Raw genomic sequence first — 22,978 nt, 5'->3', positions numbered from 1 at the left:
TTTTTAAATATATAATTTCTATTAATATTAAAAATAAACATTTCATTACTCCACAATTTTTTTCCCTTGAGTTTATATCTATAGTATCAATACAAAATAATTCAGTATCATGATAATAACAATAAATCAATAACTTTACCTTAGAATCTGTTGCTGCTGCATCTGTGTTACCTGTAAACACTACCATTTCATACAGATACTTATCATCAGGATCATTATCTGGTAATGGAGTAGCTCCAAGCTAAAAGATAGAAATTTCATATACAGCATTTAGAAACCAATAAAATACTACAATATATGCCAATAGAGATTAAAACCAAATGATATTTTAAAGCATATTTTTTTAACTTAAGATTTGGTATCAGTTTAGTCAAAATATGAAATGATGTTCATAATATATACTCATTTTATCCAATAATAATATTAGCAAGTGAATATCTAAGCAGGAATTATTAGTGAATGCAGCTGTAATTTATTTTGTAGGAAAGCCTTCTATCAAAATCAATGTTCCATGACATCTGTCATTTGTTTTGACACATCTTTCAATTTTTAAACTAATCTAATAATTATTAATCATAACTATTTTTTCTAATTCCATCTGATGATCGAAATCAATCGTTTCATTTCAGTTCAACCCATTGTAAAAGATTTTAAGAAATTAAAAAAAGAGGGAAAAGAAAATATTCAAGCAAAAATCAAGTAATGAATGTCCAGTCCTTGATATATCAAAAGAAAAATGGAAAACTGCAAAAAAGTGCAAAAAAATTGGCTATAAAAAAATATTAATGCAACAGGATGAATTTATCAAGAATTTGAAAGCATATTTAAGAAAACTAATCTTCAAGGTGAATCTTAAGCTAACATTTATTTTTGAAAAAGCAAAACTCTGAATGTAAATGCAAAGATTATAGAGGAAAAAAACTTGAAAAATGTAGACATATTCGTTTTGGCAGTAGAGGTACCATAGGAACAACAACTCAAGTCATTTAAGTTTTTGAATCTACTTCATTTAAAAAAAAATCCATGGAACAAGATTCAAGCATCATGAAATCATTTCTTACAGAAAAGAGTTAGAAAACAAGAGATCATATCTACATGTTTAAAATGCAATAACGAAATGAATAAAAATTTAATCCAGAAATCCAGACACTATCTAGACAGTAAAATAAAAATTAAGAAAAATATTTTTAATTTGTTTAATTTAATCTAATTTTTTAATAATAAATATAAAATATTTTACATTTATTTTCTTTTGCTACTACTTTAATGGTACAAATTAAATTCAATGACAGCTATTATTATTTCGGACAGAGGAAATAAATTTTAACTTTGGATATTTGAATAAACTTAGTTGCAAAAATCATTTGAATTTTTAAAAAAATTTAATCCTGTTATTTATTAGCAGTAGAAGTACAAAATCTGAAATTGCATAAATTAATTTCAATTTTGACGTGTCACATTTTTTGATTTAATCATATGTGCTACGTGTGAAGTTTAATTTTATGTCAGAAAAGGATGATAATACTTAAAATAAACTTTAAACGCAAATCTCGGTTAAATAGAGACATACACATATATTGAGTTAATATACAAAGTTTTTGTAGTATTAATTAATACAAATTTACGAAAGGTATATGCATTTATAGATAACATTATTTTTTTTATTAATTATTAAAATTGCAAGCTTTTTTTTTTTTTTTAGAAATACCAGTTGAATTTTCATAAATAATCAATTTATATGGTTTAACATCAATAATATACCACCAAATATTTAAACATAGAATTGCTTACTTTTTCTTTGTCTTTTATGTCTTGTCTCCGTGCCCATATTAATAATGCTAAATAAATTAGCATTATGTTTATTATAGTCATATAGATAGTAACATTGTCTGCAAAACCAGCATTCGCAAAGACATAACTGAAGTCTACTGTATTAGGAGCAACAAAGAATCCACCACCAAACGATGTCAAGTGATTGCATTTGCACTGTGTCAGAGCAGCTGTGGCATTTTCAACCTAGAACAACAGAAAATAAATAGGATAAACCAATTAAGTTGCAACAATATGATAAACTTCAATATTCTGAATGTCCACTTTTATAATGGCCCAATAGCTATTTTCTAAATTGTTGCAGATATGCATATAGTTTCAAGTGGAAAATTGCATTAAATTACAAGAATTACACTTGATATATTTATTGTGAATCAATAAATATACTTCTAAAAAATTACAAAATCTAACTTTTTATACAACTCTCAGCCTTCCCCCAGTCTTATTCATCATATTTAATACAATATTCTTAATATTAAGCATAAATAGAATTAATATTAGCATTTTAAATGGGAAAAAAAACTAAAAAAAATTGAAATCAGCTATTTCAGCTAATCAAATTTCAAGTATCATGTGAGAGCACTATTATTAATTCCCCCCCCCTGCTCTTTAATCTAATTGAGTTCTAAAATTTTGTCTAGAGGCCAGAATTTTTTTTCTTCAAAAATCAGTTAGAAACACTCACATGACCATCAGATAGCGCATGCGTCGATGTTTTTTTTTTTCTCCGCATCTCAAAATCGTTAGAGCTCCAAAACTATTTGTCAATGCCAAAAATTTCTTTTCGCGAAATTTTTTTTCCGGCTGAAACTGGTTTAGAATGATAATGTCACTATTGTATTAAATAATCATCAACTTATGGAAAAGCTAAGTTTTTTTCCTCTCCCCCCCCCCTTTCCCTTTTCTCCCCATTTTAAAAATCTATCGTTCGAGCTCCAAATCTTTAATCATAATTATACATGTATATATATATCTTTCGATACCTCACCTCACTGTTTCGCGTTGATTCCCTTTTTCTTCTTTGCACTTCTTCGAGCGACAAATTCTTACAACCCCTTTATTTTCTGCTTGCATATTTTGAGGCCTCAAAAACCTAAACAAAAAGAAAACAACATCGTGTCCTCACATGATAAAAAATTCTATTCTTCTGCGACTAAAACTGATGGACTTCTGAAAAGTTGAAAGAAGGCGATTCAATAAATTTTACAAATAAATTGATACCTTTCAATATATTTGCAAAATTGATTGAATCTTCTTCCAACTGATCTCCTCCGACACTACAAAGTATTTCTGCCATTATTTTTCCCCCTAATCCTCAAAATATACCTTGATATCTTTTGTTTCTACCCGAGTATCCGCTTTAGATTGGTCAGTTTCTCTATGTTGGATATCTTTAGTTTCATGCCGTGCTTAACAAGTATTTTTTTGATCGAAAAGCATGGTGAATAAATATATAATGATCTACGTTCGTTTAAAATAAGGCAAACTTACATAACAACCAGCTCCAGACCAAATTTTGAGTTCATAATTGTAAAAATAGCATCCGGATGTATATATCCGGACTGAATAATTTGTGGAGAAATCACGGACAGCTTCTCCATGGGTGAAATTTAGTTCACTGTCAAACATCATATCCTCAGGTATGGAGGTGTTGAGAGCTGTGGAGTTTGCTTCAATGATTCCCAAATAGAAGAAGCCGGTACGATTCAGTATTACCTCATTATTCAAGAATAGATCATAAGTACCTAGAAATAAAATTTTTATACTTTAAACCAGGGTTTAAAAAAATTATCGGATTGGAAATTTCTGAAAAAATTTTAAGAAAATGAATTAGAACTTTTCCTTTAGCTCAACAGTAGTTGTCGTCAAACAAGCAGAGGATGCAGATAGAAAAATACTAGAAGATATTATTTTCTACATAATCATCATGGCCGTTAATGCATTTATACCACAAGTAAAACTAATTTATCAAAACCAAACACCGATTTCTTCTAAAAAAATTTTAAGAAATCAGATTGAACTGAACTTAGTTCTAAAACAGTGAACTGCCAGGTGCTTCATTAATGGTTCGATGAAAAGAAAATCACTTGGTGCGAGTTACGGGCTGTAGGGAGGATGTTCAAGTACATTTTCATTGAAAACATCAAATGACCAGTAACTGAGGACATGCGTAGTCCGGCGTTGTTCTGAAACAGCCAGACACCTTTCCACAGCGTTCTCTGTAAATTTGTTTTACTACATTTCATACTTCAATTGTCAAAGCTGCCATCTATTAGCAGAAATGTCGCAGCGCTGCAGCACAATTAGTTTTTACTGGTGACGTTTGAATGCTGAGATTGTTTATTATATTTGAACCCTCTTAGTTCCCTAGTTCTCAATAGCATTTTTTATCAATATATTACATATAATGTAGTAACCATAAATTACTGAAACATATATATTTCCAAAGAATTTTAATTAAAACAAATATTTTCAAATATTAATCAAAATTATTTAACATACATTTATTAATGAATAAATATGTAAGTGAAATAATTTTATTAAAAAAATCTCACTAAACGATTTTGAAGATCAGACAAATTAACACTATTGATTAGACGTTTACAGTTTTTTCCTGCATTTAATAGCAAGGACCTTTGCTTTTTTTTTTTTTTTTATCACTGTTCAGTTTAACATCATAACATACCCCCATATACAATTTGGTTATGAAGAATAACTCCAGTGTATTTATTCTGAAACAAGAAACTTTTTTTTTTAATTACAATTCTAAAAAAAATTCACTAACAACCTTGCTTTGAGAAAAAAAATTTAAAAAAGAATATTTTTGGCTTTTTTTTTCAAATTATTTGTTACAGTTTTTTTTTTTTTTTTTTTTTTATCTATACATTCATAGTTTCTCACAATATATCTATAACTCCATATTTTCACCTAACTGCAAGTACTGAAATTCCGTAGCTGTTGAAAGATGTTATTTAACCCTTTCAAAGGCCGTGGGAAGTATGCTTTTCACCAAATTTATCGATCTTCGAACAAAGTTATGAAGATTGCCATAAGTTCTGACATATTTTTCAATAAGACAGAAACTTAGATGGTTCAGTTCCTTATCACACGCAAAATTTGTTTTGATTTGTTACTTAATTATTAATTAACCAAATTAATTAATTAATCAAATTAAATTTATCTAATAAGTTAAATTAATCTCTTTTCTTAAGCCAATCTCAATTTAAAAATATTTTAATATACCACAACTAGAAAAAAATGGCCTTTTAAAGGGTTAAACATGGAATTTAACTTGCACAGGGTATTTTGTGCACCTTCTGCAGCTTTTGCTCTTTACTTTCTGAACTACTTACGTATGACAAATATTGCAATCGCATACACTAAAATTGCTGATATAATGTAAGTTTTGTAACTTAACATTGTAGTACTTGGCATATGTTTCGGCCTCTGTCAAGCTATTAGAAAATTAGAAAATAAATTAAAGTAAATGCTAACCATTCTCTTCTCTGACATTTTCTAAATTGATCATAAGATCATATGAATGTAGGAGAGGCTTTACTCTGTGCTTCACAAACACAAGTAAGTCAACTTCCGGATTTGTTGGCGTGATTTCGATATTTACAGATGAATCTGCTTTTTCCACAATAAATTGATGGTACACCATTTCTTCATTCCATTTAATTTGAGCATGGACATAGTTTGGTTCTGGTAAAGCCTGTAAAAGACAATAAGAAATATTATTTTTTGGATATGTAAAGCAATAAAATGATTAATAAATCAATATTTAGTCTCTTTTTGGAGTGCTGATCTCCAGTGAATTCTCTCTGTGAGATATTTCGATTGTTCAATAGTGCTTTGTTTGTTTGCGTGCTGTTATTTATTGCAAGTATTGTTCTTATGTATTCTTTGGTTATTTTGTTACGGGAATTAATCCCGCTAAACTCGACGGGTTCGCTGTAATGGGTGTATGGTGACACAGACAACAAACTTCAGTATTAAATAATGGCGTTTATTAACACGAAGACAAGAACTCAAAGAAGATAAATACACAGCCAAGACTTACACAAGTAATAAAAAGTAGCACTTATAACAAATAGCAACCTACGAATAGTAATCGGTAGTAAACAGCCACAACTACACAAAACGACCAGAAAGAGGGCGATGGAATCCATGTAGCTTTTCACAAAGTCTCTCCAAATGCCTGTTATTTTCCATTGCCACCTCGGTTTAGCTGTGCCCAGCTACCGACTCACTGGCTAGTTCAAACACGACTCAATGCTCCAGACTATACTAAACTCTAATACTCGTTGCACACCTCAACTCATAATCCACTAATTGCTTGAGCTCCATTCAACGCTTGCGCATCGCTGGACTGATCCAACCAATTAGTCATTGACTCACTATACGACCGACTTCGGCTTGGACTCTTGGCCTTTTATAGCTTCCAGATCAGGGAACAGAAGGTTCTCGAACATTTAAGCATAACTCTCCTCCTAGCAGTCCTATAGCTAAAATGCATGAAGATTCCAGTACCATCCATTTTGTCACCAAATTCGCCGCATTGCTCAGGAATCATTAATCAGGCATCCGATCAGCATCCAAAAGTGGTCTTTCCTACGATGGAACTAACTATGCTGGGAAGCAACATTACAGATTCGTAAACATGTTTCACACTGAATAGTGTCTTCATCTGTTATTGAATCTGTTAGACTTTTCATTATACACTGATTGGACGGATATTGATTTTTCTATAATCATTAACAATTAATGACAGTATTAAGTAATTTCTACATTTTTGAAGCAACAATTACGAATTATTCAAAAAGCTACAAAATTAATGCAGTAAGATAAAGGCATTCTAATTTCTGTTCTGCTCATAAGTAAACCATTAGCATAAGTGAGTAAACAAAATGATACAGATAGAGAAATCAAAATCAATTTCAGTATTGAAATGTACTATATCTATATCAAATCTAAGAGCCAATCAAAATTTGAACTAAATAAAATTGACTTTTAAATGATAATGTTTTTTTTTTTTTTTTTTTTTTTTTTTTTTATGAAGCATAGATCAAATACTTACTGGTTCAGCCCCTTCTTTCTTGCTACCTCTGGGCACCTTAATTGTAAACCAACCTGTTGAATTTGAAATGTGCATCATATCTAAGTCTTCGGTTAGCATTATGAGTTGCAATGTTTTAGTGTCATTAGATAAAAGATCAACACTGTTTCCATATGAATCGAGAATGGCTGGCCAGGAAACTGCCTAAATGATGGTAAAAGAAAAATGTAGAAAATATAGACATAAATAGATTAATATTAAAATCACAAATAAATCACAACTTTCCTTAAAAATAATTATATGCATACAAATAATACAATAAGCATTATAGTTTCTCATTGAATTTTATCTTTTTAGTTTAAGGGATAAATTTGTTAATTTGATGAATTCATTTGTTAATTTGGTGATTAAATTGTCACGTAATTCTTAATTTTTATTTATTTATCTATACTTATAATAAAGCTCAATGTGTGTGTGTGTGTGTTGGCGCTCTACAGGCCAGACCGTTTGACATACAGCTACCAAATTTGGTACATGTATACCTTGGAGGTCGGGAATGTGCACCTGGGGTTTCTTTTTTCGAATTTGTAATTAGAATTTTAGTTATTAATTAAAAACTAACTTTCCCGCCAAAAAAATCTTCCATTTTCCCCACCGCCAACTTTTCCGCCAAAAAAATCTTCTATTATCCCCAGCGCCAAACGAGAAAGGCTTCAGTTTTTTTTTCTCCCAACAGTAATGAGGCTAGGGTTAAAATTTTTCGGCGGATTATTTCAATCGGTTCTGTTTATTAAAAATTTCTAATCCGCATTTACCCCAACTGGCGTAGAAAAAATCACGCATTTGCGTTACGTAACCGGCGAAGAAAATTCACGCATGCGCATTCTGTTCTGATTGTTGCCATGACAACGTTATCAATCGATGATTTAAATTATTTTTGGGTTAGTTGCATGCTTTTGTAAGTAAATTGTATTTATGTTAGTTATATATTTTTTGTATATGCTTATAGTTTTAAGTACATCGTTTTTTAAGTAGTTTTTTTAAAACCTGTTTTCAACCATTTATTTTAAACGATTCGTTTTATTTTCTTAGTGTTTGATGCATTTAAATTTAAACATTGTTAATTAATCGATCTGCTCATAATGAATCTAAGAAAATTTTGTTGACCAACTCTTAAGATATTAGATAAATTAAAAAAGATATTCTTTAGTGCCCATAAAGTTTAAACGCTGAGTGACTCTATTTTCAGTAATCAGATTATAAAAAAATGCTTTGTTTCAGTAAAAAATATTATTATATTAATTGAAGATAAATTCTTTCCACTTTAATTTAAAGCATAAATTCTACGGGTGCTAACAGAAAATGAGAGAGATACATATTACGTTATGACTGAAGGCCTTTATAATATTATGAATGAATTATATGATAATCAAAATTTGAAGTTTTAAAATATTTTGATGAAGAAGCTATTAAAGTAGAAATTGCATAAAATATTTAATTATTAAAATTTTAACGAACATTAAGATTGGTGAACCGGCTGGTCGCCAAAGGCGGCTAGTATTTTATAAAACAAAAAAAAAATTTATCATTTTGACTAGTATTCTTCTTTACAGGAAATATTTAATTAGAATTTTTTTTAATTATAATTAACTGAAGTTAATTATGAATGATATGAATCATTAATGAAGATTTATATTTTATTAAAAAATTTATAATACAGAATTAGATTAATGTTTCATTTTATATCTACATGAGAGTTATTTTAATTAGAATCACATAAGTTTTAACAGTTGTAAAATGAAGAGGATAACAATGGAGGTCACACTGTCCACTGAAAATTCTCATAGTACACCAATTCAGTAAAGGATATATATGAATCTGACAGATTTATAATATCACCCAGCAAATCTTTGGTAGGAATGTCTTGAGCATACAAAGCTCAAAATTAAATTGTTTTTAATTAAATGAATAAAAAAATATTTATTTTAAAAATTTATAAAAGTACTATAGTTAGTATAAATTTGGCTATTTAAATTTGTATTTAAGTATTGTATTTTAAATAAAAAAATATATAATTAAAAAATAAGGCAGTAATTTTAATACAATTGAAGTAATTAACTTACCATCACTCCCAATGTTTCATTGCCCCAACAGCCAACATCTGAAAGAATGTCACAGACATCTGGAAACACATAAACTGCATCTCCATGCTGAATTGCTCGGTTACTAAGAGTTCCCCCTTTAAACCTAAAATATAAAAATGTATCACTTCTGTGATAAAGAAAAAGAAGTAGTGCAAGTTTCAAGAGCAGAAATAAAAATAAAAATAATTTTGTAATATCTGCTAAAAAATATTTGAATATTCCTAATTACTCACATTCTGTATATCTCAAAAATTAAGGAAACAGGTCATTTGGTTTATTAAAGTGCATTCTTTTAATAGAATAATTTGAACAGGCATTAGACTACACTTGTTCATAAAGCACTGCTATAGAAAAAGCAATTGCTATAAGTAAGTCTAATCTACAATAAAAATTCCTTCTAGTACAAAAAAAAAAAAAAAAAAAAAAATTGGGATGGGAGGAAATATCTATTAAAAATGACTGTCTTTAAAAAAAAAATAATAATAATAATAATTCCCCGTCTTACTTCATATCAAACACATTAAATAGACATATAGATGCAGATAGCAATCTATATGTATATGTATATAGATGCAGATGGCAAATCTGTATATTGCTTCCCTGAGTATTTAGTGAAAACAAGGAAGAAAACTTAACAAATAATTCTGATTTATACTGAATGGATCAGCATTCATTCAATGACCGATAGCTTTTACAACAAAAATGAAGGTTCTTGAATATGCAAGAATCTTGGCTGTATTTCTATCAAGACTCAAGCTACATAGTTTCTTTGAACATTTTGCTTCTTAACATTGAACACTGAACATTGTCCTATGACAAGAGCCATAACAGAGGAGACACACTTATGAGAGTAGTAACTGAGTGAATTCTCTCTTTAGAGGGATGATCTCTAGCAAGTTCTCTCTGAGTGCTGATCCCTACAACTGCTGTTTCTGTGTATGCTTCAGCTGTGCTTTCATGTTTTCTAGTCGAACAAAGAATCATTATCAAGTTTGTTGGACTTTTTACCTTACAGATTTTTCCATAATAATACATTATAATTCAAGATTAATTATAATATATTATTAAGGAAATAGACTGGCTATAAATATAGCATGACTTAAATTAGATTAGCTATAATATAGTCATGTTACCAGATTGATGTTCTTAATAATTTTCTTAGCAATATATATAAATTTTTTGAAATTTTAAACATTTGATTTATTTTACCACAGGAGGCATAATAACTCATGTACAAAGAATAATTGATAAGGAATATGTCAGTCTACATCACGAGACAAGAGCAGAAGAGACCAAAATTTTTCCCTTCAGTAATTTTACTATCAGATTTTGGCAGACAGTTTTTTTTACACACGTCGGTTTAGGAAAGGAAATCTTAGGCATCTTAAAAAGAAATATTGTAAACATTAATCATTTATATCCTCTCACTCGGAGTGTGAAAAAATGCTGAGACCTTCAATTTTATAAAGTGCATGTAGAATTAAATAAATAAAAAAAGAGGAATTGGATCAGAAAATAAGAGATCATTTCAGAATGAAGTTAATATGGGTTAAATTGAGATAAAAATTCAGAAATCAATACAGATTTAAATTAGATTATGAGGTATCATATATATATATAATATTGCAAATTTATAATCAATATGCATTTTTATGCAATGCTACAATAAAACATGACAGAACAGTAATAATTTATAATTCATTTAAATTGTTATAAAATAACCTAGCCCAATCAATTGCAAATCAATTCAATTGCAGTTCAAATGAGGCTACTTACATTGATATTGTAAGACCAAGGCCACTAGGTGCAATAAATTCCATGGGTTTTTCTCCTACAATGATATTTTTCAACATTGCTAAAACCAGTCGAATAGTGAGATCGACAATCGTACGAATATGTCCTTCAGCCTAAAATAAAGAATTTAACAAAAATTATTATACAACAGTATTATAATACAGTGCAAAACTAATAACGAGCAAAAAATATATTTAACCTGCTCTCTTTCGTGTTTAATTACAGCTTTGGTCAAAGCCTCTTCCAAGGGAATAGTCCCATCAAAGAAACTATCTAATAACAAAAAAAAAAAAAAAAAAAAAAAAAAAAAAAATGAATTATTAGCCAAATTTTAGTTATTTATTTCAGATATAAAAGCAAATAGTTCGTGTAATTTTGTTATTTGTAATTATTATTATTTCTGTGATTATTCATATGCTAAGTTGGCTAATTAATATTGTTAATATTCTCTAAATTATATAAACTGAGAGTAAGAGGCAAGCAATTGTGTTTTCTCACTTCAGTGTTCATTTTGGAATAAACTACTGCAGCTAAGCACAGCTCACTCGTTGTTCAGGGCAATATTAAATGTGAAATGCTACATGTTATTCTAAATGTTAAGTTATTTTTGTCCATGTTGTGTGTCTGTGCATATGTGCAAAAATAAGAATGTCAAAAATAAATAAGCAAATGGTTACCAAGAATTGTTCATTGGATAAAAACCCACACACCCATTTATAAAAAATATAGCTCAGTACAAAATATTTCCTTCAAGATTATAAGATCTACCACATAACACAAAATACAGTTTCATGATGGTGAAAAACCTTGTGGGATTCAAACTTCTTCCCTGAGAAATTAAAATGTTTGCTTATTATTAAAATTACAATTGGACAGTTAATCAGGCAACAAAAAAAAATCAGCCAAATGGCTGCATACAAATACCATCAATATCATCCTTAAAAGTAAGCAGCTAACCTATAGCAATTTAGAAAACAATTATATAATTTAGGTTTAAAAAATGCAATGAACAAATTAGAAGAGTTCAGAAAAAATTGTTTCTTCTGACTAGCTCGGCTGGCTGGTGCATATGATACTACAATAACTCGTACATGTAAACCTATTAAAAATAAACTTATGAAACCTAATGCAATTACAGCAACTGTTGCTTAATGTGATTACTTTGAGGCTTCAGAATTTTGATAGCATTAATTAATTAAAAGCAATAAATATATTGAATAATATTAATAATATTTTTATTATATTAAGGGAAAAGATTAAAAACACCTCAGGAATATTTATAATTTATTTTAAAAACTATTAAAACAATTCATTAATTGTTGCTTATTGGCAATTATTCCCTAATAGTGCATTTATGTATTGTTTGTATTTATACAGTGTCTTTTTTCTTTAATTTGTTGAATGATACTGCATTTCAAAATATCAAGAGCTTGACTCATTTCAGTGTTTGTTGGAAGAATTTTTTCAACAAATTATATCTTCACAGAATCAGCAAATTTTTTTGCTTGATCTTGCTCACAAAATGCTAACGATCTTTCAAAATTTTAGCAAGAAGTACCTCTGAAATTTCTTAGTGCATTCCAGTGTTGCATTTACTCATTTTAATTCCCAAAACAGTTTTTTTATTATTATTATTATTTTTAATTATTCATGCTGCTTTAGAAATTCAATTACAGGTCAAAAATCAGATAGTGTTACAATCCTTTTAAATCAATTCAGATTGCTCTAGCTCAGATAAAAGAATATGATCCCCATACTATAGGAAAAATGACTCTCAGATGTTTACTCACAAGAGGAAGAAATTTCACAAATGTCAACCATTAGTGTAGCATAAAAATTATCACTTCAAAACTAAACATTAAAGGAAATTATGATCACATTAAACAAATATTTTTATTCAATTTGAATGTATCAACTAAGAGAATTTTGTTAGGTATAAATTAAATGATAACATTAACTGGGAAAACATTAAACAACCTTCACTGTAGTATAAATGTAGCTGGTCCTGGTGAAGTAAAGTTTTGGAGTTATTCTACAATTTTCATGAGCTTCATTTATGATTAAGTTAGGTGAAAAATATGTTACTAAGTGAATTAGCAATCTCATACAAACCTTAAAATTGATGTAATAAAATTTCTATATTTATCTAAATATAAATTTTATTTGTATTATTTTATGCAATCTATATTTTCATTCATCATAAGTTTAATTTACTTTATGAATTTTTAATAAAAAGTAGGAACATGGAAAAAAAGTCTAATAAAAATGATGCCATAATCAACATCTAAATCTTAAAAATTTTAACTACCTTTTTCCTCTTCACCATAAAGAGGAATTTCTACATCATATTCAAAGTCCAAAGCTTTGGTTCTATCTGTTGGCATCACTACTCCAGATATCAACTGCTCTGTCATTCTCTGAAAAGAATACAAAGAAACATCAATCATTAAAAGAGGTTTGATTAATTTTATTTCTCAATGCAAATAGTTTTAAACATACATAAAGTATAAATACATCTTTTTTTTTTAAATTTTTGCAGTATTAATAAATTAATTTTTTGATATTCCTTGAAAAAAGTCTCTTAAAATACTATGAAAGTTTTAGATAAAAGACAGTACTTAGAAAGAAAGATGAAATTTTTGTTACTAAAACAAGGCATCAAATGTTACAGATTTTTCATGTCTTTTTCCTAATTCTTTCTTAAATTATTTAAAATATAATGACTTCGACTTCTTTTCACTCATATCTTCAGTAAAATGAAATTTCTACTGATATTTTCAGAAAGAATTTTTTCTGTTCTTAGAACATTTTAATGATCTATTAATATGCTTGCATTAAAAACTAAAAGGATTTAACACAGAAATTTTATGATTTATTTTATATCCAGTGGTTACTTTTATTTGTTTGCTTTTAATGAAATAAATCATTCTCTTTTACCATATTCACATTTTAAGAATTGCAATATAAAATAAAGTACAACTTACAGCTACTATTCCACCCATTGTCCCAACAGCATACATACAGAAATCTAAAAGTTGTTGTGGTGCTTCAACTTGCATATTATTTGCCAAGGACACAGTCTTGTTGAGAAGATAAATAATTGCCTCCTACAAGTTTTAAAAAAGAAGGGAAAAAAGTTAAAGTTTATATGTTAGTTATTAATACAAATTTAAACAACTTTTAATTTCAATATTGTATTTACTTGAAATACAATGAAACTGGTAGAGTTTAGAGTAGCCATATAATATCCAAGTTATATTTTATAACTTTATTCTCCTCTATTTTTCATCCGATTTATATTTGAAAGCCATAGATTTCAAGGCCTCCCAATAATTATGTATTTGAAATGGTGATTGTGGTCTACAATTTGGTATTAGCTTCAAGCAGCAGTAAATTAAAGTTTAGCAATTCAGCTATTTTCAGAAATGTATACTATTCTATAATTTTAACAATCATAAAAATTTTTTAACATATTATTCTGGCTTAATTTTTTAAGCTAGAATAGTGATATATTTCAGAACCAATACATATGTCCTTCAGATATTAATTAGGAGTTTAGTGCTATGATAGAATGTAAAATGACTCAAATATCTTTCTGCAATATACTTGTGAAAGACTTTGATGCTGTATAGATTGTAAAATTTTAAAATTTGTTTGATGCTGTATAAATTGTAAAATTATCTTCTTTTCATTTTAAATTTTTTTAAAAATTTTTTAAGCATGTGAAATGTTAAGATTATAAATCTCGTGGCAAAGATTTGATTGGAAACTTATAAAATTGCCGGGCATCTTTCCAAAATTCTTCAATGAAATATTCTATTCTTACCAACGACTCTACATCCTCAGAATCTATTAATACATATATTTCAAGTTCTAATCTAGTTAAGTGAAAAGTCATTGTCTACAAGAAAAGTATCACTTATCATCCTTTCAACTGTTAGAAAGAAAAAGAAAAAAAAACTATCAAAACTTATCTTGACAAATATAGTAATCAAGCCTGGAATTCATTTAAATTACCTGAAAATAATTTGAAATTATGTTAAAATTTTACACTACAGAATTTTTCAAAATATTTTTAATGAACTGTAACAATCTTTGTTGCAAATATCTGCAGAAAACAATAAAAAAATTAAAAGATTAAAACATTCTCAGATGAAATCTTTAATATCTAGAAATGGTAAACTTACTATTCCTTCATTGTCAATGCCATTTCCATCACCAGCAATAGCAGTCAATGCACTACCAATCTGTTCCAAATGACCAAGAGTGTCAGTATTCATTACATTACCAACAGAGCGAACCATTTTCAAGCGTGTGGAAGCTTTTTGCTCAGCTTCTTTGTCTAGTAGACCAGGGTCAGCTAATTAAAAAAAAGTTGAGATTATATTTGACTTAATAGAACATTATAATGGATAACAGATTTTCATTTCCTTTAATTTATATATGAAAAAATATATTTCAATATAGTCACAATCAAAAAAATGTAAAAATTCAATCTTACAAAAGCATTAGCAGAATAGTGATGTTTTATAATATGACTGAAAAATATCTATAACTTAATATTAAGAGAAATTTTAAACATATGGAATACAACCTCGATTATAAGGACCACTATCAATTGAAATCTTTGCTAAACAAACTAATATTAGGAAATCGAACTGAATTTTATATTTTTTAAATAATGCAATTTTTTGTCAAAGAATTTTTTGAAAAAAAAATATCCAATTTAACAGTCAAACTAATATCCACATGAAGGCTTGTAATTGATCATTATTAGAAAGTAATTTTTCATTCTCAAAAAGTTATTTAGAAGGAAACAAAGAGGAAAAAACAGCTCCAATCTTAAGTACTTTAAAAGTGATGAAGACAAATTTCATGAAAAAATTGGCATTAATGTTTGATATGTCATGAATATACTCATTTTTCAGCAGGATGGGGTGATATAATAAAAAGAGTGGATATATTAAAGGAGATAATGAATAATCAACAATATTCCAGAATTCTTTTTTCATTATTGATTTTTTATTTTTAAAAATGTTAATATAGTGTAGTACATGCAGAATTATTTTTTATAATTTCAAATAAGCAATTCTGGAAGGCCATGTTGAAAGAAAAAAATAATCTTATTTCAAAATTTCATCTCTGTCAGCTGAGTTATTTCTGTGATTACAGTTCCACACACCTCACACAACTGATGACCCCGGCCCCTACATTATATTAAATTTTATATATATATATATATATATATATATATATATATATATATATATATATATATATATATATATATATATACTTTTTTTATATACTACCTTATATAAAATTAAAACTTTCCAGATATACTAATTAAATTTGATCTTGACACTTATGAAAAAAACAAAATATTGTCAATGATGATACTTTATTCATTTTATGATAATAATTTTAAAATGCTTCAGATTTTAGAAACATTTGCATGTATAAGCAAAACACCATTTAGGATTCACTTCATTAAAATATTGAATACAAAAATAGAGATGTAATAGTTGAAGGAATAAAAGAATTAAAGTACAGTGAGATACAAAAATAGGATTAAAAGAAATAATTGAAAAATTAAAATAAATTGAAAACTGATTGAAAATATTCATAGCTGTAAATTTGTATTTTAAGAATATAAAAATATACTTAAAAATTCAAAACTAGTAGATTTTAATTCAATACAAAAGTGTAGCACAAAGGTTTCAATTACACAAGATGTCTGATCTTTTAGTGGATCAACAGTTAATATCTAACCGATAGAAAAAGGAATACAGTTCCAGTTGGAAAATGCTATAAATGATCAGAAAAAATATACTTTATATTATTTAAATCAATAAATATATACCAGAGAAGAGTCATAAATTCTTTTTGTAAGACCTTGCAGTTTTATCAGTAATATGTAGTAAAAAATCACTGACACTCATAAATACATGTTACATCCACTCTAAATACATGTTAAAAAAATCCGATTATTGGCCATGTTATAGCTGTTTAACATAAATAAGGTAGTATAAAATTTCATTTTAAGGAACAATTTGATAAAGTAACACAATGGTGCATAATTTCATTTTACAAATGTTCCTTTAAGATATCATGCAAGATCCTAACATTATTGGTAAAATGGGTTTGAAAAAGGATTTTTAAAATATGATGTCAGTAAATTTTAGTTCCAGAAAAAAGAAATTTTCTTTGTTAAAAATGTTACAGTATCAAGTATATTTTACTAAGCATGATTGATTGAAATAGAAGACTGTATAAAAAAATAGATTTTGTAATTTATTAAGAAATATGTTTAATGACTCAAATAACATAAAATATAATTCTTCCTATCATTTAAGAATTTTTCCAACAGACTATATGTATATCACTAATGATTTAGAAATTAGTTATATGTTATGATAAGAGTCAACTCTCTATAAATGCAAAAAGGCAAGATGCTACTTTACTTACTAGTTGTTACTTCTTCATAAGTACTGTTCTCATCAATAGGCATTCGTACATTCATAAGTGAAGATAAGGCCTGTGAAACCTGATTCATCCGAGCTTGATCTCCTGATGCTTCAACTTGCTCTAACTGCCTGTTATTCATAAAGCTGTCATAATCTTGCTTGAAAGGAGGTTCCAGCTTTAAATTAAAAATAATTTTAACATTGATACATCCTGAAATTTCATTAGATATTTATTAAAGGAATTTGTCAATTATAAACTTTTTAAAGACAAAAAGAATGTGTTCCTTTTTAGAGAAACATATAAAATAAATATTTATACCGCATTTAAGGTCTTCAGATCTTTGAAGAAAGTGAATAGAGATATAATATTGAAAATTGTGCATTAAAACATCATAAACAAAAATGAGTTTTTAAATAAATTTTCCAATTAATAAATAATAAGATCAATTATCTGCTTTATTTACTTAGTAATTTAAAACTAAAGTGTGTAACTTTTTTTGTAACTAAGTAGTTAAAACTTAGTTTTAGAAACTTCATTGAAATTGAGAAGAAATAATTATTAAATTACCATCATGGTTGTAATATTAATTCTTGCCAAAGCCCCCTCTTTGTCTTTGATATCAACACCCAACTCAAAAAGTCCATATGGTAGTACAAGAGTAGCTTCTGGGTCTGGGCCAGCACTCAAATAGATTAAAGAGCCAGTATCATTGTGGATAGCTACAAAATAATAAGCAATTAAAAATAATTAATCAATAAAATAAACAATGAATTTTTTTTTTAAATTAATCTGATGCTCCTTTTTTTCCATAACCTTTATAAGAAATATAAAATGAAAGTGTCACTGAAATTTTTAGCCAGGTATGAAGCTGATGAAATTTATTCAATGTTGGTATCAACAATCAGAAGAGATACAGGATTAATTTATCTTAGAAGTAATGAATATATTTATTCCTTACTAGTGGATATACCCAGCAATGAATGGAATTAAAATGTTTCCATGTATAATATTTTTAACATAAAAATTACATCTGTACAAAATATTATTATATATAAAAAATCTCTGATCATCCAAAATTTTTATTGTTTGTTTTTAATTAAAATTATAAAATCAATTGAACAGGTATTTTTTTTTTAAAATCAACAGATCATTTTCTCAGTAAGTTATAAATATTTGTTATATAAGTACTGCAAATTATGTTCACAAATGCTGAAGAAAAGTTGTATTTTCGCTTGAATGACTGCCTCAAACTTAATCTAAAGCATAATTAAATTATTACTGTAAGACCAATAAAAGCATCATCAAAAGTAGTATTAAAATAAATGAGAAATTAAAAAATAATAATAATATAGTAGTTCAATTGCAAAAGAAATTAATTTCTTATTAATCAAATATATAATGAAGTTTAAACATTGAATAGTTGACAATATTCTCTTTAATGCCTTATAATGTAAGGACACAAAATTTGGCTGATTTTTAGGAGTAACTGTGGAGAATGCATACATACATACACACATGCACAGATACATACATACAAACATAGCCACAATAATTTTAATTTATATTAAGATCAAAATAGCAAGACATATTATACAAATGACTAATTTTGCAATATATTCTATAACAGTTTGGATAAAAATTAAATTATTTCAGCCATCTTTTTATACATCTGCATCTTAAACTTACATTTTTAATATTGCATCTTTTTAACTGAATCATTATAATTAGGATTTTACGATATGGCGAATTTGCGAAGGATAGAAACTGGGACCTTGTGGTTTGCAAGCAGTCCAGTAGAAAGCTGTTAACTGGTTTATATGGTATTCACCACAGACTCTCCCTCCAGTGAGTCGGAGGTGAGACAAACGATATGACTGTTGAGTGGTGATGTAATATTAGCTGTTGTCTAAACAGGCCTGTACCCAGTTGAGTAGGGCGATGGTTACGCAGTTATGGCAAGCGTGTGTGCGTCATGTGAATCTGACGACTTTTGGGTTGCTGTGTCAAGTGAGTGATGATTTTGGTTGCGGGTAGATGACGCTGCAACAGCTGTTAAGAAGGTTGAAAGTTCATCGTCCGAGATCACCAATTTTAGCGGATTGTGATGTGCGAGGATAGAACCTGGGACCTTGTAGTTTGCAGTCCAGTAACTAAACCATTATACCAAAACAATTGTTCGGGTAGAAGAATTGTTAACTGGCTTATATGCTATTCACCACAAGGACATAATAATAGAATTTTTTTAGAAATTTTTTTAAAGTTCCACAAGGTCATAAATTAGGGCATCCCCCCCTTCGTGCCACCCCTTTCTTTTTCTGACAACCAAAAACTCACACTATGATATTCTGAAGATATCTATTTGCGTTGATTTTCATGGATAAAAACTTTTTGGGTTTGGATTTAAAAATCATACATTAAAGTATTAAGCTAAGAATTATCGTTGAAAGCTAGAACAAATAATTATAAGAGAACCATAGTTCTTCCCTGTTGCAAAACAAAAGAAATGAGTTAGTAAATATATAAGAAGACAGAAACAAAATAAATTGATCAGATCAAGAATATGTATCCTGCCACCTCCAATCACCTCCCAAAAGAATTGAATAATTTATAATTGCCCAAATTCTGCTGTAATAATTACAGCTGCAAAGTAATTGCTTCATACAACAATTACTTTGCAGCTGTAATTTATTACTGTATGTTTCGCAGATAAAGTATGATTATATCACTATTTGTCATTTTCATCATGTAGCTATAAAGTTGTTTTTTTTCTAAACCTATACCCTTAAAGTATCATGCTTAGCCATCTATTATTCTACATCAAGCTAGTGCTTATTACCTTCATCAATAGTTACAACAGAATAGAGTTCCAAAATTTTTTGAAAGAAACCCACTTTAAAATCTGATCTATGTGTTAAATTATGAACTGAATGTTAAAAAAAAGCTATGACATGACAGCTATAAATAATAAAAAAAAAGCTGTAGCATATTTGTTACAATGCATTTTATTCCTATCAATTGCATCATTTTTAAAAAACCAGCAGGAGTGGTCTCCTCAAAACTTTTTCGCATATTCTCTAATAAACTTTCAATGCCAGATAACGACTTACATGAAATTGGCATACAACAGCAATAAATTAAAACTTTTAGCATGAAATTAACATTTTAACTGAATCTATTGTGTTACTATTGGCGAGTTATTTGATGATTAATTCCTGCTATAAAGTTAAAAGTATTCAAAAGTTGAATTTGTTTTTACTTTTTTCTCAACTGATTGAAACAAAAATTTGATACAAAACTGCAATATTAGTCACAAAATCCCATACAAAATTTGATATATTTTAAGTCACTCCGTTTTTGAATTATCACATTTACATGTTTCTAAAAGTACAGATTGACAGACAGTCAATCCCTTATTGGATTTAATTCAAAATTTGATAGTTATCTAGTTAAATATCAAAATTTGCAAAATTTGATAGTTAAATGAATTTTATCTATCTACTTCTTAAGTTTTGTATTTAAATTATATTTAACCGGATAGACTGATTTACTCTAAGGGTTTGCTCAATATTTGTTAGAAATCTACAAATTTGATATAAAGACCACATACCAAAAATTTCAACAGCTGAAATCAATGCGTTTTTGAATTACCTTTGTCTCAGACAGATAGACAGTCAGATTGGCATTTTTTAAAAATGTGTTTTTCAAATTCAGGGAGGTTTAAGACGTGGAGATTCGTTGAAATCTCGAGTTCAAAGCTTTTGAAAATTACTATACTTTCTCTATGCTACATATAAGAGAAAGCAAATATTAACAATTTTATCTTTAAATACTTACTCCAAAATGCAAAATATTCTATGTCTTTCCCTTCTGGATCAGACCATCCTAGACAGCTAACACTAAATACATCAATCAGAGCTCTCCCACCGTCAGGAGTAATTGTGCAATTGCCTCCTTCAGGAGGTTGATTGATGTGAAGAAACAGATCAGATTCTCCTCGTAAACCATATTCATTTTCTGCAATCAGTTTGGCAATAAAATCTCCATATGTTGGATAATATTCCTTGAAGAAATCTTCACTCAATGCCATTTTCTTTTCAGTTGCACCTTGAAGGGGAAAAAAATGTTACTTTATCATGGATTCTTTGACTATTCTTTTAAAGATACTCAGAAGCAAAATGGCACACCAATTTAGAATAAAATATTTTGAATAGTTTAAAATAATTATGAGTTTATAGAAGGAATTGCTGGTAATTGTGCCAAAGTGTTGTATATATATATTCATGAAAATTTTCCAAAATTAATTAAGATAGAATAATAACAATTTTTTCTTATAACAATGATGTGCTAATAAAACTTATACTTTTGCATGGCATAACTAAATTGGCTAGCTAATAAAACTTATACTTTTGCATACCCAATGTGATAATAAAACTTATACTTTTGCATTATTTTATTTTTAGCTTTTAAAAATGAAACAGATGTAATTAATTTCAAAATTATTCACATTTTCATAGATATCCGATTTGATATTAAACCCTTGACATATAAAGGCATGTCTGGCTTGTGCATTAAATTACAGAATTACTTTTGTTATTTAATTTAGTGTATCACAAGGGGTGATCCAAAAAAAGTTTACAAAGCAAAGAAAAAATGCTTTATTAACAATAGACGCAGGATACAAATGGTAATTAAAACACATACGTGGCGGTCACTTCTCTACATAATCACCAAACCTGTTGAGGCATTTATCACACCGCTGTACCAATTTGTTTAACTTGGTAATAATCTGGTCCCTGGCTATTGAGCCAGTTTTCAGCACCTTTTTGAACATCACCGTCTGATATGAACTTGTTTCAGATAAGTGTTTCTTCAATACTGGGAAAGGGAAATAGTCACTGGGAGCCGGATCTGTATGGGGAGTGGTTCCAGACCTCCTACCTAAACATTTCCAGCAATCACTGAGTCTGGCAAGCTGCATGGGGACGGGCATTATCATACAGGAGAATGACACCTTCCGTTAGCAATCCAGGACGTTTGCGTCGAATGGCTTCACGCAATTTGTTAAGGTGCCACATTAATGGTTGGCATTAATGGTGTGGCCACGCTCCAGATACTTGATTAGGATAACACCATTCTATCCTAGAAACCAGTTGCCATAATTTTGCTGGCAGACGGTGTCACCTTAAACTTCTTCCTCATTGGTGATCCAGCATGCTTCCACTCCATTATGGCTGTTTTGGATGTGGGGGTAAAATGATGCAGCCATGTTACGCCCCCAATAATGATGTGATCAATGAATTGCTGACCGTGTATGTGTGATATTGCTGAAAAAATATGAGGCTGCATTTCATCCGAGTGCCTTTATGCTCCTCAAATAAGGCACGTGGAACCCAATGGGCACAAACTTTGGAATATTGCAACACATCCATAATGATATGCTGAACGATACCGCATCTCATTTCAAGTTGTGCAGTGATCTCACACACGGTTACTCGTCGATCCTCTTGGATCATTTCTTCAATATGTGCCGTGTTCAGTTCGGATGTTTCAGAAATTGGACGTCCACTCGATTCCATATTATGCTTTCCCACTTGCTCTCTTCCCTCTTCAAAAGAACAAAACCATTTTGCCACCTGTTGTCTACACATTACTTTTCCCCCGTACACTTCAACAATTTGTTGGT

The 22,978-nt window shown here is 28.7% G+C and overlaps 1 protein-coding gene across 1 annotated transcript in view; it reads right to left on the bottom strand.

Moving 5' to 3' along the window:
• Window positions 1-22,978, bottom strand: part of LOC129975841 (uncharacterized) — a 92,103-nt gene that overhangs the window by 19,811 nt on the left and 49,314 nt on the right. Inside the window, exons 21-34 of the mRNA XM_056089081.1 lie at window positions 21,130-21,399; window positions 17,863-18,014; window positions 17,296-17,470; window positions 15,015-15,187; window positions 13,812-13,934; window positions 13,136-13,244; window positions 11,027-11,100; window positions 10,810-10,940; window positions 9,013-9,136; window positions 6,911-7,093; window positions 5,326-5,545; window positions 3,322-3,575; window positions 1,792-2,016; window positions 140-241 (exon numbers count right to left, since the gene is read on the bottom strand). Of these exons, the coding sequence (XP_055945056.1) occupies window positions 140-241; window positions 1,792-2,016; window positions 3,322-3,575; window positions 5,326-5,545; window positions 6,911-7,093; window positions 9,013-9,136; window positions 10,810-10,940; window positions 11,027-11,100; window positions 13,136-13,244; window positions 13,812-13,934; window positions 15,015-15,187; window positions 17,296-17,470; window positions 17,863-18,014; window positions 21,130-21,399 (2,315 nt within the window). The remainder of the gene's footprint in view (window positions 1-139; window positions 242-1,791; window positions 2,017-3,321; window positions 3,576-5,325; window positions 5,546-6,910; window positions 7,094-9,012; window positions 9,137-10,809; window positions 10,941-11,026; window positions 11,101-13,135; window positions 13,245-13,811; window positions 13,935-15,014; window positions 15,188-17,295; window positions 17,471-17,862; window positions 18,015-21,129; window positions 21,400-22,978) is intronic.

The sequence above is a fragment of the Argiope bruennichi genome, chromosome 7 (assembly GCF_947563725.1).
Source record: "Argiope bruennichi chromosome 7, qqArgBrue1.1, whole genome shotgun sequence".
Lineage (NCBI taxonomy): Eukaryota > Metazoa > Arthropoda > Arachnida > Araneae > Araneidae > Argiope > Argiope bruennichi.
Note: the sequence above shows the minus strand (reverse complement) of the source record. Positions and strands in the feature narration are given on the sequence as shown.